Source organism: Charadrius vociferus, unplaced genomic scaffold (assembly GCF_000708025.1).
Source record: "Charadrius vociferus isolate BGI_N301 unplaced genomic scaffold, ASM70802v2 scaffold90, whole genome shotgun sequence".
NCBI lineage: Eukaryota > Metazoa > Chordata > Aves > Charadriiformes > Charadriidae > Charadrius > Charadrius vociferus.
The window spans coordinates 9522603-9541199 of NW_009647222.1; the positions used below are offsets into that span (position 1 = coordinate 9522603).

Here is an 18597-nt window from a genome sequence, read left to right on the forward strand (position 1 = left end):
TTTTTATGAATTTATCTCTGTTTGCACAGTGAAACAGAGTTTCACACTGAGTTTTTAGAATGAATTTTTTAGTGCCTAAATGCTATTTATCATTAAAGTTAAGCTCAAACTTTAAAATTCCAGACGTTTTAAGCAGCATCGCTTCTCGCAGGAAGGGAGGCTGCAGCACTGGTCTCCCTACCCTCCACCCACTCCAGAGCACCTCAGTGCTTCTGTGCACCCCACTTGATCTTGTCTACTCTCAGTGCTCTGGTGGCATAAAGGTCTGGAGCATGGTGTTTCGGACTACTGTAATGTACACTGGCAACTATATTAGTCTCAGAACTGACAGACACTGTGCCAGTTGGGTAATACCCTGGCTGCTCCTCAATCCAAAATGACATCTGATTCCCAAACCACGTTCCTGGTGCTGCATGCTTGGAAGATGCACCAAAGTTGTCCAGTTTGGAGGATAGCTTAGCTCTAAGGCTCCAATTCAGGCACCGGTATATATTTTAGTCCTTACAGATTTAAGCAGTCTCCAGGGGTAGTTCTGGCATTTTAACCTAGCCATGGATTCAATATCTGATTTAATGGAGTCACAAATCACTGAGAACTTGGTAAAGCTACCCAACTTCAGCTTGATAAAGACATACTTTAATACTATCTTTTTTCAATTATACCCAATACAAATTTTCACACAGCATATTCATTTCTGTAAACAGATCAGATTACTGTAGGTACTACACAACTTTTTCTTTCTTACTTGTGAGATGGCACGAGCCAAGGAGATACCTCCTTAGTTTCTTGGGTGTGGAACAGTTGACAGAGTGCTTGGTAATTTAATGTGCAGGTCAGGTTCATTCCCGACAAACCATCTAGGCACAGAAATTCCTCATTTCTAAGACGAAGCAGAAAGTTGTCTGAGAATTGCTGAAAGTCAAGCATGTTGATGATACCGTCATGGTTACTGTCTGTTTCATGGAAGGCAGAATAGGTGTCCTAACAAGGAATATTTAACTAAATATATTTAACATATCAACTACATATTTTTAAACATAAATAACAAATGTTTGCTCTAGGCTTGTTTTGACAACAGGCAAATATTTTAACGCAGTTTGAGAATACAAAGCATTTATAATACTGCCTTACTAAACACTTGGGATAGTCCACAGTAAACCGCAGTTTTATTGCTTTCATCTTAAGCATGTACAGAACTGAGCAAAAGTAGAGAGCATCAAAAAACCATCTCCCTAAAAATTTACAAATTGACCTCCACTTTTCCATCAGTACTATACTGAGAGGTACCTCATTTCTACCCTTGCACACCTGTAGAAAACCTATAATGAAGAGAGACTTTACAGCAATTGATCTACCAGGTGAACGGCTTCTCCCATTCAAACAGATGCAAAATGTTCAAACACCTTTAAAATGGTGCAGTTCTTCAGAAATCTGAAGTAATGATGATCGATATAGGGGTGTCCAAGCTGGTTTGAATGGCGGATCCCTTTCCCAAATGCTGATCTTTCCATTTCTCCCAGGGAACGGGGATGGGATGGGATGGGATGGGATGGGATGGGGTGGGATGGGATGGGATGATGGGATGGGATGGGATGGGAGTGGGATGGGCATGGGATGGGAGGGGATGGGATGAACTGAGCAAAAGGGTAATGACTGTGGCTTCTATTCTTTGTAAAATGTGATCTCTCTTACTCTGTGCATATCCATGGTGGGAATTCAAGGATTACATTCTAATGGTAATTACTGAAAATAATTAGCAAACATAGAAAAGCTGGAAAACAACTCTTGATTAAGATCACTGTGTTGCAAACTTCAGGGACTAAGAACATCTTCTTGAACGATCATTCTCATGAATAGACGGACTGTTCCATGAATGAGTAGTACAGAGTTATTCTTTTCTAATTGCAGAGTCTTTAATAGCTATGCTCACAAAAGGATGGGAAAAAATAACTCAGATCCTATTTTCCTGGCAGAGGCTGCAGAAAAGACAATGAAAAAAAAAAGTTTTTGCCTTGAAAGCTGAATGTATTTGAACTTGAAGTTTCTGAGAACACAGAAGACATGAAATGCAACATAATTTTTGAGTCACTTTCCTGACAGCTCTTCCAAACCAACTTTGAAAACAAATGTTTGTATTGAAATAACAACCAGCTTCACTGCCAAAAGCAAACCATGGATCAATGTATTTACCCCATAGACTTCCATCAGCTTATTATTAAGTTGATTGAGACATTCTTCAGCAGTCATGTAATGATACTTAGCATCATTGACTCTGTGGTTTGGGCTGTTACATAATGTAGCTCCTGGCCCATTCAATCTGGCATCTGCAACAATGAAATCAAAGTATAGCAAACATTGAAAAGATTATATTAAATTTATCTGATAAATAGCACAGTAATATAATATAAAAAACCAAGAAACTCTGAAATCATATTCTTTACAGCCCAAACATGATAAAGTCCAATAGCTGTATGCAGTATTAGTGGTGTCCACCCAATTTACAGTAATGGCCTTAGCTGCTATAGTTTTCCCAGCACAAGGTGAGGAAGATAATCTCAACTGAAGAAAGTACAGCTGAGACAAGGTTTTGTTGGGTTTTTTTTTTAGCCTTCTCTGGTGCCTGATTGCTTTGAGGAAGGGAGGTATCAGAGTGGAGGAGGAGAAAAGAAACACTGTGAAAGCCGTGACTCGCTGTCATACCGCCTGTCTGTCTCCGTGAGGGAACGCAGGAGCTGCAGACAGTGTCAGAGAAAGTAACTAGTTGTATCTTTGACTGTATAGTACAACCACTGCACACTAGACCATTTCCCCTGGAGAAATTCTATCCTGGCTAAACCCTCTTCCAGTCTGAACCGATGTAAGCTATTTCAGATCTGCCATCAAAACACACCTGACTTAACAGAGCATCCCCACTGAAACTATTTCACCTGATTTTCTGCTCTGGCAAGACTTAGTCCAGCACAAGCAGCAGCTTCACATTGTCACAAGTTTTTTATCCCACAGCTCAGAAGGATTAGGAAAGGACAACAGTCAGCTTCCCAGCAGGGCACCCATGCACTTCCAGTCCTGAAGGGCCAACACATTTTTGGCCATAGAAGAGCTATTTTGGTCACCATTCCAGATCTGATGCCTTCTGCACATTCTGCAGTGGTACTCTAGGAACCTATTTTGCCTTGCTTCTGGGGAAAAAGAGACTAAGCATCTTTTGTAACCTCTTGAGCATTTTAGAATTTTTCTGCAACATATGAGCCATATAGAGGAGTAAAGTAATTCACATCAGATTTTAAAATGGGAAAAACTTCCCAAGAAAAATGTACACACAGACATTTCACTACACCCTACTCCTGATTGAAAAGAAAAATGCTAAATTAATGGTCTGCTCTAAGGAACGTTTCTTTTATTTTTAAAAGATTTACACTGACACACAAGAGCCTGTACAACTACTCCGAAGAATCACTAAATAGTATCCACTGCATCATTTTAACTTCTCCTGATTTTACTCTTTAAATCCTACTCCCCTCTACAGCCATGCACTATCCTTCCCTTTTTTCAATTCCAGTTTCTATTGAAGTCTAGTCAACAAAATTAGTACTTGTGTTATCTCCCCACTAAAGCTTATTAGAAGAAAATCAGATCTGTTTCTTTTTCTGTAACTACAGGCCACCCTCCACCCCAGTGATGCACCAATCATTGAAAAATAAGTTAGGAGGGTTTTTTTTTTGGCTTCTGGTTTCTGAAACTTACTTTATGTTAAATGTGGGTTGTACTTCCTTTTACAACTATGAGATATAGTAATGCATGGAAAGAAAATGATTAGGGGATTGGAGCATCTTTCTTATCAGGAAAGGCTGAGGGACTTGGGTCTTTTTAGTCTGGAGAAAAGAAGACTGAGGGGGGATCTTATCATTGCTTATAAATACTTAAAGGCAGGGTGCCAGGAAGATGGGACCAGTCTTTTTCCAGGGGTGCCCAGTGACAGGACAAGAGGTACCGGGCACAAATTCGAACATAGGAAATTCCATCTAAACATGAGGAGGAACTTCTTTACTGTGAGGGTGGCAGAGCACTGGAACAGGCTGCCCAGAGATGTTGTGGAGCCTCTGACTCTGGAGACATTCAAAACCCACTTGGATGCCACCTTGTGCAACCTGCTGTAGGTGTACATGCTCTGGCAGGGGGGTTGGACTAGATGATCTCCAGAGGTCCCTTCCAACCCCCATCATTCTGTGTGAAAAGCTGTGTTTTTCATAACTGCCAAAAGCAAAAACTTTAAATACAGACAAAACACTGTTGATTCTTGTTTTAAATCAAAGAGCTGGCACACTCAGTTTCCTCAAGGTTAACCTGTTTCAAGCATCTTTCATTTGGCTCCTGGATAAAAGCACACATATTTTTCTGGACAGATGATTAGATGGGTATATTCACAAACTTCTAAACTTCTAGGCCTGAATGAAGAAAAAACTGAATATTATGTTAGCTAAATACAAGTTAGCTCTCCTCCTTGTCTTAGTTCTAAAAGAGGAAAAATGACAGCAGAAAATAATAGTAACAGTGTGAAAAAAAGTAAATGCACACCTCTGAGAATAATAACAGAGGCATAATACAGAAGATAAAATAGTCCTTGAAGCCAATGGCAAAACTCCCATTTACTTCAATGGCATCAGAATTTTACTCACAAAATCTAGATGTATAAAAGACATAAGAAATGAATAATTACTTACTAGCTTTACATTGCACTTAGTGTTCCAACCTAAGAAATCAGTTCAGATTCTATCAGCTTTATTTTTAAGAGTTGGAAATTGAATCCCTTACTTACAGTGCCTTGAAATCAGTGAAATTACTGATGGGCTAAGGCTGAGGTGAAAAAATGCGCTCCCAAATTACAAATATATTCCTCCAGTATTCATTCCTCAGCAATGGTAAATCAATGAAGACAACATCCTCATTATATGGGTGGATAATACATCTATATCTAAACAAACAGTAAAACTCACTGTCTCACTGGGATTCTTGATAGTCCAATAAAACTATCAATTATGTTATAGATAACCACGTTTCAGCATTCTCTAGTAGCAATGTCCCTTAGCAGCTTTAACATTCAAAAGCAATACTTTAAATTAAAACCATAAACCAATAAGTAACCAGGTCACACCACAGAGCTCCAGTTGTACATACAGCCACTAAAACTCATCACTTACAGACCTTTCATTCCTGAAAGGAGTAGTTACTGTCTTCTTACTTTTTACACAGAATAGAAAGTGTTGCTGGATATCAGTACTATAAAATAATCCACTGTAATTTAGGATACAACATAATCCTTAGACTGTGAATAAGAGTTAGAAATGCTGAGGACAAGGATCCTCTCAAGGCAGAGAAATCAGTCAGTTTCTTTTTGCAATCTGTCAGTGACAACTCCATCGCAACCCTCCGGACCTTCAGTTAGGTCACGTCCCACATGTTCCAGTTTCCTTCTAGTCTTGAGTTAGATACTAAACAGCTTAATTAGGTCAGGAGTCAAAGAACTACAGACAAGAAGGTCATCCATGTGCTAAAAATTGTATCAATGGTAATTTTCACCAATACAGTTTCCTCAAAGAAGAAAAATTCTGGATCTTCCACGAACAGTTTGCTTCATGCTCTGCTGGTGTTAAAATTCCTTTACCTTCCAATATTGCCACAAAATCCAGAAAACTCAACCCTCCATCTGGTAACCCTAGCTTTTCTGTTAGTAGATTAAATTGACTGTCGTCCATTGGCATACCATGATCTTCCAACACCTGTTAGAAGAGAAATAAAATAAGTTATATAATGGCCTATTTTCTTGCTTAATATGTCATTTTGAATACTAAATATCTGGGTGTTTTATCCTATGGTTCAGCTTGAAATTACTCTGAAAATCGATCTCTCTCCCTTACATTTACAGTAAGCCGTTTAAATATAGTTCTATTCCATACAACTTCAATTCTACACAGAAAGAGATGGAGAGCTAAATTTGACTATATTTTTGAGACTGGCATTTTAAACAAAAGTGCCAAGTGACAGGCTAAGATTACACTTCACCTGGAAACTAAAAAGCGCCAGAAGAGACGACGCTAGCTCATTTAGTAGACTGGAGGAAAACTGTCATTTGTAGAATTTGCCACTTTCACTTTTCCCCACAAGTCAGCCACAACTACCTCCTGGACAAGAAATGCTGCAGAATGGATTCAGGCCCCTGAACCACATATAGCTGCAGCTAGATGGAAGGCAGGATTCCTTCTGCATTGCTGCTCTTCAAAGCAGATTTTAGGTCATCTATTTTGGCAAGAAACTTTCTGATCTTCCTACATCCCTCCCATGTCCCCTCCTCTTTATTTTTTGAGGACTCTCTACCTCTCGGTCTCCATCTAAGAGGTACAGCAGTCTGGAGTGGCAGCAGACTCCCATCGTGCCCAGCAACCTGGCAGTTGACTGTAGAGGGATCCCTGGTTTTCTTCTCCGTTTCCCACCTCCTGTTTCCCTGAAAAGTTGTAGTTGCAGCCCCTGCAGCCCCTTGGAAGGCTGAGGGCTTTCTCCTAAACCTTTCATATCCTTTAGCTGCTCTGTAACTCCTGCTATGGGTGTATTCCTTTATAACTATCCTGAAACAGCTCTGTCCTGACTTTCCAAGTGTTCCTGCAGTGATTACTCTTGCCATTATATTTTAGTTAATTGTACAGATTAAAAGAAAAAAATTCATTAAATAGCTGAACAGCAGAAGGAGTGTTAAAAAAGTGAGAATAATTAGCAAATTATCATTCCTTTCTGTGAATGTAAAGCTTTTGGATAAGCAAGCACATTTTATGTGCAGTTGAACAAGTATTTACCATCAGATCAAATGCTTAATACTAGCGATAAGGAAATCTGGCCGCACAAATCCAATCAAAGCTGGAGAGAATCAGTCACAATGGTAATGTTGGTGACTACAGCCTCAACTATTAGCACTTTCATCTAGAGAAAAAAAAAGTGATAAAACTCTGCCAAAACTGCATGCAAGATTAAGTCATATTAAATTGTAAGACTGGGTCATTGTCCTGTGCTGAATGGCTCACAAAAGGCATAGTTTCTAAGTCTTGTTTAAAGGAAGAGGATTGATGACAACCTTACAGAGAGGAGATACCGTAATCTTTCACAAAAGGGAAGGCACACATACAAATTGTGGATGTTACCCCAGAGCTTCAGCTGCCATCTTCCTGATTTTGAACTATATTAAAAATCAGACAAGTCTGAAGGTGCAAAGGCAGGATCTGTGCCTACTTGCCCAATTCCTAAGAGAACCAGGCCAGTGAAGCCAGAGGTACTACGTTACTCTTCAGTAAAGGAGGTGGAGTTCGGCACCCCACTTCACTAACCTTCCTTACACCTTTGGTACTCCACAGGCAAGCAGAGAAAAGGTGTGCTTATGCTGTAAGCTCTTAAGAAAACCACAGAACTGGCAGTGTTGGTATAACTCTACAGACATTAACTGGTGATTTTATGCCTGCTGTTCTGGGTTATTCAGGCATACCAAGATCCATTACCCTTCAGAGAAATATAAGGGTGCATTCTGCCCAATCCTTTAATGGCACTGTAACATAATGTCATACAAATAAACAGAGCTTATACACTTCCAAGTTGGACAGACAACTTTTGCCCACTTTTATGGCTCGGCCTGGAATAACAAGCCAGAAAACAAGTATGCTTTTATGTTTCCCACTACCACACTACGCTTTTTCTGTTTGAGTAACCTGTTCCACCTCTGAGCACAAGCAACTCTGCCCAGCTGTACACTAGTTGCCTGGCTGCCCTAGAAACTGTGCTAGCAGTTTCAAACTTGACATTAAAGTGGGCAATGGTGTTGGCACACCTGCCCAGCTACAGAGTCAGGATCCAGTCAAAGAACAGTGTGCCACTGCAGATCACTTTAACTTCAGTGGCGCCCCAAAATGTCTCAGAGCCTACCCACCTAAATTCACCTGGGACGTGTCATATTGTCTACACCATTTGTGATAACCTGCTGTATCCCAAACATCTATATGCAGCTGGCAGATGTGATACAGGGAGTCCTACATCCTTCTGAAGCAGCAGCTGGAGGCCAGGGGAGATTGCCCACAATGTCTACAGTGGTGCTAGACACATATTTCTAGATGTTCTTTATCTACCACTGAAACTCCATGAGCTCTGGGATGAAAAGCAGCTGTGCTCTCACACAATTCAGGGCAGGGGTTGATGAACATCAGTGTAGAAGTGTCAGGGAAATTAAAGCAGGAGGAATATGAAAACTCCCAGTTGGCATTCTACCTAGACAATGAGGTGAAAAAACCCTTTCTTTTGCAAAAGGTGCAGAGATCTTTAAAGACCACAAATGATGGAGAATTGGTTTCAGTTTGCATTTCACCTGAAGACACACATGCCCAGGCAATTCCCAGAGACATAAGCTAGTCTGTTGCTTCAGTTCTGACAAGGAATCCCTTTTAATCACCCTTATTCACACAGAGCTCTCACCCTCATTCATTCCAGGGTAGGTTTATTTCACTAAGCACAAGGCAGGGCAGAACAGGACTATTGCAAGGAAACATGCCCCTTTTGAATGATTATAGTCATCATCAGCAGGGCAGAGTTCCTGGGCAGTGTTCCACCCAGCTGGACTCTGCTGAGCTTGCAGGGTCCAAGAACATCGCAGTGCAGTGATGCATACACCTGGCTGCAGGTACATGACAAATTTTTATCCCTTGTGCATTGCCAAAACTTGAGAAATGCATCATCTATAGTGTAATAAAAGAACAATGACATCACAAAGACTAACTGTTCAGTAGCTTCTGGTGATATACAAATATCTTAGATGTGAGTTGTACACAGACAGACATCGCAGAAGAGAAAGCAGCAGGTAGAATGAGCATGTTCTGCCTTACAGTAACAAAGTTACTGCATTAGCTGCAGGCAACATATAAGCCTCTTAGGTATCACATTGTAGTGTAAGTCACAGCAAACAAGTCCAGTGTCCCAAAAGTACGTGCCACAGATGCCAGATCTATGTGGGGGGAAGGGTTGCAGCTTAACACATTCTTAATAAGTGCATTATTAACTACAAAATATTAAGAAAAAATGGAAATTTTTTAATGTGTTTTTTCCTCCCTCTTTCCTTCCCCTTCATTTCAAAGCAGTTTCAATTCCTGCACGCAATTGCAGAAAGATATCCGCCTGAGGGTAAGAAGATGTGCGGCTGAATACAGCGGCAGTGTTCACAGGAGAAGGCTCTATAGTAACAGCCTTCGTCCTGTCATATGATATGGAGCACATACCTTGTGTCTGTCGAGAACGGGAGAAAGGAAGGCAACAGCTCCATCAGACCCTTGAAGTCAGTACCTTTGCCCTGCAACAGTAGCTGGTGAAAACATGTACAGTCCATGGTACATGGATGGGAAGATGATGTTTATTACTGAATCAGAATAAAAACAGATTGGGACAAACTTTCTCAAGGGACTATGCAGGCCATTTTCAAAGACACAGTTCTGGTTTGACCCTTGCTGACTCTTACCTTACGTCAGCACCCGGATAAAGGGCAGAGTATGCATTACTGTTGTAACACTATTCAGCAACAGCTCTTGTTTAAATCTAGGTAGACTAGGGAAGTATTACTGCCATCATATCTCTTTTCCTGCCCGGTCTCAACTTTCAGCAAAGCACTTTTCTTTGAAATGTGAAAAGAAAGAAATGTACAGTTGGGTGCCATCAGCATCGCAGCTACAATCCCAAATCCATGACCTCACAAGTCTGTCCAAAGCACAACATGGAGTCAGATAAGCGATCAAGGATGTGATGGGTCCTGGGAACACCACAGAAAACCCTACCTCAAAAAAGACACCTACAAAATTCAATTGAAAGTCTTGGCAAGTGTGTCATGGTTTGGGGTGGATTGGCCACTCAGGCAGAACGACAGATGCTCTCCCCTACCTCTCCCCAAAGAGAGGCAGGAGAGAAAGAGACTTAAGAGTTTAGAAGGAGCTAAACTACTTTAATGAAACGTTAATAATAAAATAAAAAGGAAATAATGAAATATATACAAGACTGTATCAAGCTCCTAAGATGACAATCATGACACCAGCTGGCACTGGGGCAGTCCCAGGCTGGACTCAGTGACGGACAGGAACTGGATTCCAGATCTGGATTCAGGATTGGGATCAAAGGCAGACGATCAGACAGAGTCCTCCTTGGATGCCGACCACTGAAGAAAGAGAGGGCTGACCCTTTAATCCCTCATCTTTTATACTGAGCATGAGGCAGATGGGGAGGAATACCCTGTTGGTCAGTTTTGGATCACCTGTCCTGTACCCTCCTCCGCAGAGGTGCAACCCCTCTGTGTTTTTCCACTTCTGACCCTCCAATGGGGCAAACAGCAAGCTTAGCTGCCCTTGGGTGTTACAGCAATAAGTATAAGCAAGAGCTTCTCTCCATACCATGCCTGGGCATCAACTATAAAATAGGTCCTATCACTCTGAGAGCAAACATTGTCTGCACAATATGCTGTTAATTTCAGTAGTTAGAAGAGGCTTAGCTAAAAAGTGAAGTTACTGAACAGAAAATTGGTCCTCAAACGAGGACAAAGTGAAAACTATACCATTCCAATACATTCGTGTTATTGTGGATCCTCTCAGCACTGAGAAGCTGTACCCAGATCAGCTAACCCAGTGTCAAAAGCCACCCAATATCAAATAATTGTACTGGAAAAATGCAACATGATTAAATCAGCTGAATTTATATTTAAAGCCACAGAAAGGTCCTCCTCTCCTGTTGGGGACCAGTCTATGCCCTGAAATGCTACTAGACATCCAGAGGAGGTTTCCCTGACACAATGACTGCAGGCTTCTTTGAAAGTAGAGCAAGAGTGAGCAAGGAAGAGAGTCGGGGACCCCAGGGGGTGCCCCCTAGTCCCAGTGTGATTACAAGCCACACTGCACTCCAAGAGTGGTTCAGAGGAGTCTGAGGCTCAGAAATCTGAAAGATGATATAAAATTAGCTTTGGTCATTCTGCCTAAAGTTTCATACTGTACCTGCTAAGAATCTTATTCTTCACCTAACTATATCTAGCTCCACTGGGGAGTTGCAAAGAGGGCTTAACGTTAAGGTTTAGGTGATTCTTTAAGGTATACCCACCCACTTTGCATTAAGAGGTGTGTTGTTGGCTGATACTAGACCTCCAAGTCCCAACTGTGTCTTGCCAGTCCCAATTCATACATGTTCTTTTTGACAACTGAGAAGAGTTGAAGCTTTCAAGGTGTAGTGCTGCTACAGGATGACAATTATATGTCTTTAGTGAGAAACTGAGATCCTTTCTCATACAATAACCCGCATGAGACCTGTTTAGCTCATCGGTGACTGAAACAGTCCTGGATGATTTAACTCCAGCTGTGTGAGCAGGCACATTACTAAGACAATAAGTATCTTTCTGGGAAAAGTACAGGAGAGAGAAAAATAGCTAACATTTTTCCTACCTTCTGCAAGCCAGCTTTATTAATTTTCCCATGTGATTGCTTGTTGTAGGCAAAAAAGCTGTCTTTAGCAGTTGCTGCCTGTTGTATCACTCTGTCCTTCAGCCTTTTAATTACTTCATCAACAGTTCTATTCTGGGCGTATTTGTTAGCTTGATCTTCAATCTGCTTGATTCTAAAATTGAAAGATTGTGCATGAAGACAAATTGCTTATTTTTTGTAGTTTCAAACATTTGATTCAGCAATAATGAACAAGACTGCTTTAATGACAAACAAGACATAGACATGGAAGAAGCTTCTTTGATGCAAAACAAAATTATAAGTTGATCAAGTTAGAACACACATTGGTTTGAAGGCCTATATTGTGCAAACACTTCTTATGTATATCTTGCTGAAAAGAAGGAAAGGGAGAGGGAGAGGGAGAGGGAGAGGAAAGAAAAGAAAAGAAAAGAAAAGAAAAGAAAAGAAAAGAAAAGAAAAGAAAAGAAAAGAAAAGAAAAGAAAAGAAAAGAAAAGAAAAGAAAAGAAAAGAAAAGAAAAGAAAAGAAAAGAAAAGAAAAGAAAAGAAAAGAAAAGAAAAGAAAAGAAAAGAAAAGAAAAGAAAAGAAAAGAAAAGAAAAGAAAAGAAAAGAAAAGAAAAGAAAAGAAAAGAAAAGAAAAGAAAAGAAAAGAAAAGAAAAGAAAAGAAAAGAAAAGAAAAGAAAAGAAAAGAAAAGAAAAGAAAAGAAAAGAAAAGAAAAGAAAAGAAAAGAAAAGAAAAGAAAAGAAAAGAAAAGAAAAGAAAAGAAAAGAAAAGAAAAGAAAAGAAAAGAAAAGAAAAGAAAAGAAAAGAAAAGAAAAGAAAAGAAAAGAAAAGAAAAGAAAAGAAAAGAAAAGAAAAGAAAAGAAAACCAAAACAAAAATTGGCTGATACTTCTCTGAAGTATTTCTTTGGCAAATGGATATTCTGGACCTCCAAATCACAGGCTTAGTTTCCAATGAGCTCAAGTTTCTACATCAGCTAAGGAGCCACCTTTATCCTTTAATACCTTCTCAGTTAACATGAGATGGCTAAGCTAACATGAAAGAAGCTAATGAAAGTCTTTCTATTGATTTTAAAAGGAAAAAAAGATCTCTTATAATGTTTTCTCTCTTCCTGGATAAGTAAATCACTTCCATGCTATTTCCCTTTGCAAAAATGGCCAGAATACCCTTATTTCTCAGGCCCTATAAGAAAGTCCATAGATATGGACTATATACTCTTCTTGCTGAAATACCACAGCTTTCATCAATAAGCCATTAAAATAAATAACAATTAAATATTTAATAACTTTTAAAGGCAGAAAAAAAAATTAAATTTAAGAGTATTTAATGGGTCCCACTTGTACCTATTTTACATCCATTATGGATTTATGATAACCCATGAAAAGGAAAGTTAGAACAATTATTTTTGTTAAATTTTAGAGGATGTATTTCCATATAAGCAAAATGCAGAAATATTCAGCAGTCTTATTTTATAGATTTATTAAGTGTGTTTTATAGTATTCTCTAAACTTGGAGATAATCTTAACATTCTAACTCTTATTCTAAAAATATGCAAAGTTTTACTTTGATCTGAGCAGCACACAGAAGATTAACTCTAAGCTGCCAAAAAGGATCAAAAGATGACAGTGAGTGGTGACTCCCTCCTGAGGATCTCAGATGGACTCATCTGCTGAGGGCACCCGGTCTTCTGAGATATCTGCTATCTTGCCTGAACGCAAGAGGTTGCCAAAACATTACCAAATTTACCCTCCCCATCCCACTGATTATTATATTCTCCTGCCTATCAACATAGGCTTTACCATGAATGACCCTGAGAAAATTAAAAAGTAATTACAGGACAGGTCATGAATGCAAACTCAAATGTCCTTTATACCCTTCCTCTTTATTGAAGTTCAAGACAGAGACAAAGGCCAGATGTGTCCTGGAAATAAATTAATTATTATTTGCAGGAAAAGACCATCTTACCTGTCAGGGGCTTATTCACAAAAAGCTCTCTTTATCTACTAGCTTTATAACCCTCAAGACTAGGGAAGCCTCAGACTAGGATGAAGAAAGGTGCTGACATACAAGCTCACAGGAAGCTATTAACCACAGCTGCCTGGCTGAGGACCTAAAACTACTTGGAATAGGGTTATCCATTACAGGGCCACAGAATAGACAAAAACAGACAGAATGAATCAAGCATGCTGTTTGTCAGTACCTGAATATAAGAAACGTGGTATAAAGAGGAGGACCTGGAAGTCCTTATGGTCCTTGGAAGATGGTGGAATCTTACAGTTCAGTAAACTAAACCTTATTTAGAGTTCTACAGGTAAAAACCTATGAGAATATGAATGCTACAATTGTAGGATGCCTGCTACACATCACCAATAGGGAAAACGGGATTTGGGTTTGAAGATCTTGGAGATTGTGAGATATTTTTTCTGAGAAAAAAAAAAAAAAGAGGCAAAATCACCCAGGGTAAAAGAGCTGGTTGTACTTTGTTGGGTAATGATTACAGCAGAACACAGGCTGTCCAGCAGATTATCAGTATGTGTCAGTGACATCCTGTTGATGTTGCAAAATCCAGTGAAGGGAAAGTCTTTCTAAATTTTATCCTAATTAGCACAGAGAAAATGCTTGAAAAGGTGAAATACAGCTTAGGCAGGAATGATGATGGAATGACAGAGTTTATGACACTTGCAAAAGGAAGGCAGGAGAATAGTGAAAAAAAGTGGATTTCTACCTTCTCCAGGAACTAAAGTCTCATGGGAAATGGGTCTAAAGGGAAAATAACTTAAGGAGAGCTGGCAGTGCATCAGTGCAAAAGGCCATCACAGTATAAGAGAAGCATGAGTATATACAACCAAAATCTGAAAGGCCAAAACACAATGTGAGATTCAACATCAAAAATATCAAGAATAATGAGAACTTACTCTATGAATGCTTCAGTAATATAAGAAGGATCGAGAAAATATTTGGCTTTCTATTCAACCGAGAAAGAAAACTACCAACAGATTGCATTAAGGGGATGAAGCACTTAAAGCCTCTTTTTGAATCAGTCTTCGATGAAGAGTCAAATATAAGTGGGCTGCTTGAACAATGAATACTAATAACATAAGGAAAGAACAAATTACAGAATATTGCTATGTATTCATATTGGTTCTTAAAGAACTGGCTAAAATTGTCTCCCAAATTTATGCAGAAAAGCAAACACACTACCTAGCTTTAAAAAGAGGGAAGGAGAAGAACTGGAGAGTTACTGACATATTTCTAAGAAATCTATTCCTGCTTTCAGGCAGTAATTACAGAGTCACAAAGAGTTCAAAGCCTGTTAAGAGACACAAGAGCCACTAGGGATCCTTGAGATCTACCCTGATTTCAGGCAAGCTTATATTTTAAATTATACTCCCCTCCAACCAGCACCACTTTTACCTTGATTTCCTAGGGAAATAAGAATAATGCAATCAGCCTTTTCATCCACATCTGTCAGCCTTTCCCCTAAATTTGGAGTCCATCTGCCAATTTCAGTCAAACTTGAGACAGGTAGGGGTCTTCAGCTGCAGCGGTTACAAGTTTCGTGAAACTGGCAGTCATGAAAAGGAGAGATACTCTTCATTCCCCTAGTTGGGAATGCAGGGACATTATCTTTTCCATTTGTTAGCAGCTAGCCAAGGAATCAACATATGTTCTTCTCTGGGCTAGCCACCTACTGTCTCTTGCCCAGCTGCTAGCTTGAAGTACTCAGTGAGAAGTACGTTCTTTTTCTATCTTCAAGTAATAAGCCACAAGTACATTTACCAACTGTGTGAGACACCAAACCCTACTCCCAGCACATTCCCATCTCACTGGGGTTGGGTCTCAAACTTCTTCATTCAGGCCTGACAAACCTAACCTAACCATCTACTCTAACACACCAGTTCTGGGTGCCAGAGTGCTTGCAGAAGATACGGATAGAGCTCCATGGTGGCTCAGCAGAAGTTAGGGATAGAGATATTTATTAGTGAGGCCACTGATTTATCTCGACTTTAGTGTACTGTTCCTACTGACACAACTGTATTCCATGTTGGTGAGTCTTTTGCATTTTTTTTATCTTGCCAGCTCTTGGCTTTGACAGTCTATTGGTAGAAATGGCATTGGACCTCAGTAAAAACAACCTTGGGGAATCTCTGAAAGATCTGTTCTTATCAATACAAAAAGAAAGCTCTTTTGACCTCAAGAACAGGAGGAACAAACTCAGCTTGCAGAAAACAAACAGGTTGATTTCTTGATTGAAGTACAGCTCATATTCTGCTTTGGGGACAATCTTGAAATGCATCTGCAGGAACACCTGCTCCCAAAAAATGTTACATAGAAGGAGCCAACCATAAGGTTTTATATATTTCCTGGTGTCTCGCAAAAGCAAATTAGGAAAGAATTTCAGAGACAGAGGCAGTCTGCTAAAAGTCCTGAGGATTAAGATGAAGGCCATCGTGGAACAGGATCTTTCACAGGTAGGGACAGCTTAACCACCCCAACCTTTTAAAGACCTCAGAGGTGGAAAGATGTGGAAATATCAAGATTCAACCCATTGCAGACCATTGGTCCAAAATCACCACTTCAATAAGACAGAGGCCAGACTTGCTATCCTAGAGACTTCGGGTAATATTTCTTTCCTCTTACTGGTCACGAATTCTCACTAAAGAGAGGAGCAGACATAATTTTGGAAATGAGACCCACACAGCACCCATCACATAACAAGGAAAGAGATAACATTAGGATCTGTAAGTGTACTGAAGTTTCATTTTAGCAATTTCAGGAGGAGGGACAGGAGCCTTGAACTCCAGGGTAGGAGGCTTAGAAGGTATTGGTAGCAGAATTGACTTTGCCACCACAGAATGTCACTGGGGCAAGAGGAACTGAAGGGAAGATGTAAACCACTGCTTATACTTACAGATGGAGCAATTCACCTGACATAGCTCTGAGACACTGACAAATTCAGGAAGCAAACATCCAAAGGTTCTGTTTTAAACTCGTCAGAATGCCTAAACCAACAGTTCTGGTCAATGCCATAAATAAAAGGTCAGACTTGGTATGTTTGCAGCCTGGTCCCAGCTTTCTGTACAAGGGATTGACTCACTCCTGTGCTGGCCTGAGCATAGTAAAAAGATTCAAGCCACGTGCCTGAGAACTTGTCTCACATGAACAGCTGGCAGGTAGTTGGGTAACACTTCCAAACAGTTGACATCCACCCAATAGCTAGTGACTGACCACACTGTATAAAGCAGTTCAAAGGCCTCATAGCCAGCAGTCACCTTGGCAAGAAGGTAAAGATTGTGGTCTTTTAAAAAATATCCCAGAAGGCTTGTATCATCCCAAGACTTTGCTGGGAGAGAGTGAAGGATGTCCCAGTGCCTTCAGAAGATGGATAGCATGCTCCTCCTCTGCTTTGCCCTTTGACAGCAGAGCTTGGCAAAGAGTATCAGTGAATTCTAGCGAGTGCAAGCTGTCCTTTGGCAGGGCCCTTTGGCAGGCATTTGAAACCTCATATTGCTGATTCAAATGCCAAATATCCACTGCCAATTCCTCTATGTTCATGACAGAAACATGAAGGTCCTGGTGGGCCTACAAACCATTTTGTGAGAACATTGCTGAAGGTTGCATTAAGAGTGGCACTGAAATTGGTATTCAGGCTCAGAGCTCAGAGGCCTTTATACCCATGTTTGGTGTCCCTGCAACATTTGGCCTCCTTTGAAAAGTTTGTGGAGATCCTGTGGCAAGGCTCTGAGACAACAGAACAGAGACAACCGAAAGGGGCTTTTTGAGCCATAGGAATAAGCTGTCAGTTCTGACATGTGAATGCGCAGACCAGGCAATCCCTAGAGCTGCTCTGAAGGGGATTCAGATGAGGTCTTAAAAAACACAAAAAGGTCAGATCATTTAAGAGGAAACAAAGAAGTCTGAGGAGAATATGGGGCAAGACAAGGCATACTCCTGTCTTGAGAGCTCCTGACAGAAATGTGAGCTTTGCATATGCCATTCTGTTTTATGGAATACCAGTCTAACAATGAGGGAAGATGCTTCCACGAAAATATTTGAGTAAAGCATTATCTGTGTTCAAGTGAAAGGAAATACATGTGTCCCAAGTAAGACCATACATGTAGATTATCGTGCGGACAGAAGAACAAAAATATTTTTAAGAGAAACTCATCCCATTACAAGGGAAAGTTTGTTGTTTCTCCTCCAGATTACGCAGGCATTTACATATATGCAAAAGTAAGAAGTGAGGAGAAACAATAGGTCATACACCTTGGTAACTTGGGTGCCAATATCAATGATGCTGGTTCAGTTGGAGGCTGTACCTACGGCATGAGAATGTTCAAATCCAGTTCCTGAATAATGAGCTGCACTGATTCTACAGAGGATCACAAGCTTACTCTTCAGACATCATCTAGAGGGCAAAACCCCAATTTTTGAATGATGCGGTGAGATATAATCCTTGTGGACCTTGTAACATGAGCTCAACCATTTTTACCTCAATCCTAGAGTCTTTGATGAATGATCCATGTGTGTTTGCTCTCCTGATGCAATGCTTTGAGTGTTGTACAGTTCTGAATATATCTCTACAAAATGAGAGATCAGCCCAGGACAGTACTTACCATTAGAAAAACAGCATGTAGTCTCAGTCTATCTGAAAGTCTCCTTTCTATACATATTTTTTTTCTTTATATTAAATAGAAAATTGTCTGTAATAACAGTACCTTTTTGAAAGCTCTGTTTGCCTTTTTTCTTCTCTTTGTTGTTTTTCCTTTGATATATGTGAGCTGATACCATTTAAGTCACCCAAAAGAACAGCAACTTTTAAGTTATCCAAAAGCATCTTTCAAAAGATTCCATCAGAAGAGTTATCCTTGTATTTATAGCATAACCTGGATAAAATAAGAATTTAAAATAATTTGGGAGGTTGAGAACAATGCATAATACAAACGTCTTAAGGCAAAGACAATCAAAGTAATATATTTCCTTACCGTATACAGTTAAGGGCATTATTCCAAAAGCTATCCTTAGGCACTGGAAACTAGCCTTCCCAGGCTCCTTCTGTAGCCTACAGAGAAAGCAGGAACCTAAC

General features: G+C 40.0%; 1 protein-coding gene across 1 annotated transcript in view; it reads right to left on the minus strand.

The window, feature by feature from the left end:
- EFCAB6 (EF-hand calcium binding domain 6) overlaps positions 1-18597 on the minus strand; it is a 130806-nt gene that overhangs the window by 44836 nt on the left and 67373 nt on the right. Inside the window, 4 exon segments of the mRNA XM_009879780.1 lie at positions 746-981; positions 2191-2324; positions 5663-5777; positions 11490-11661. Coding sequence (XP_009878082.1) covers positions 746-981; positions 2191-2324; positions 5663-5777; positions 11490-11661 — 657 coding nt within the window.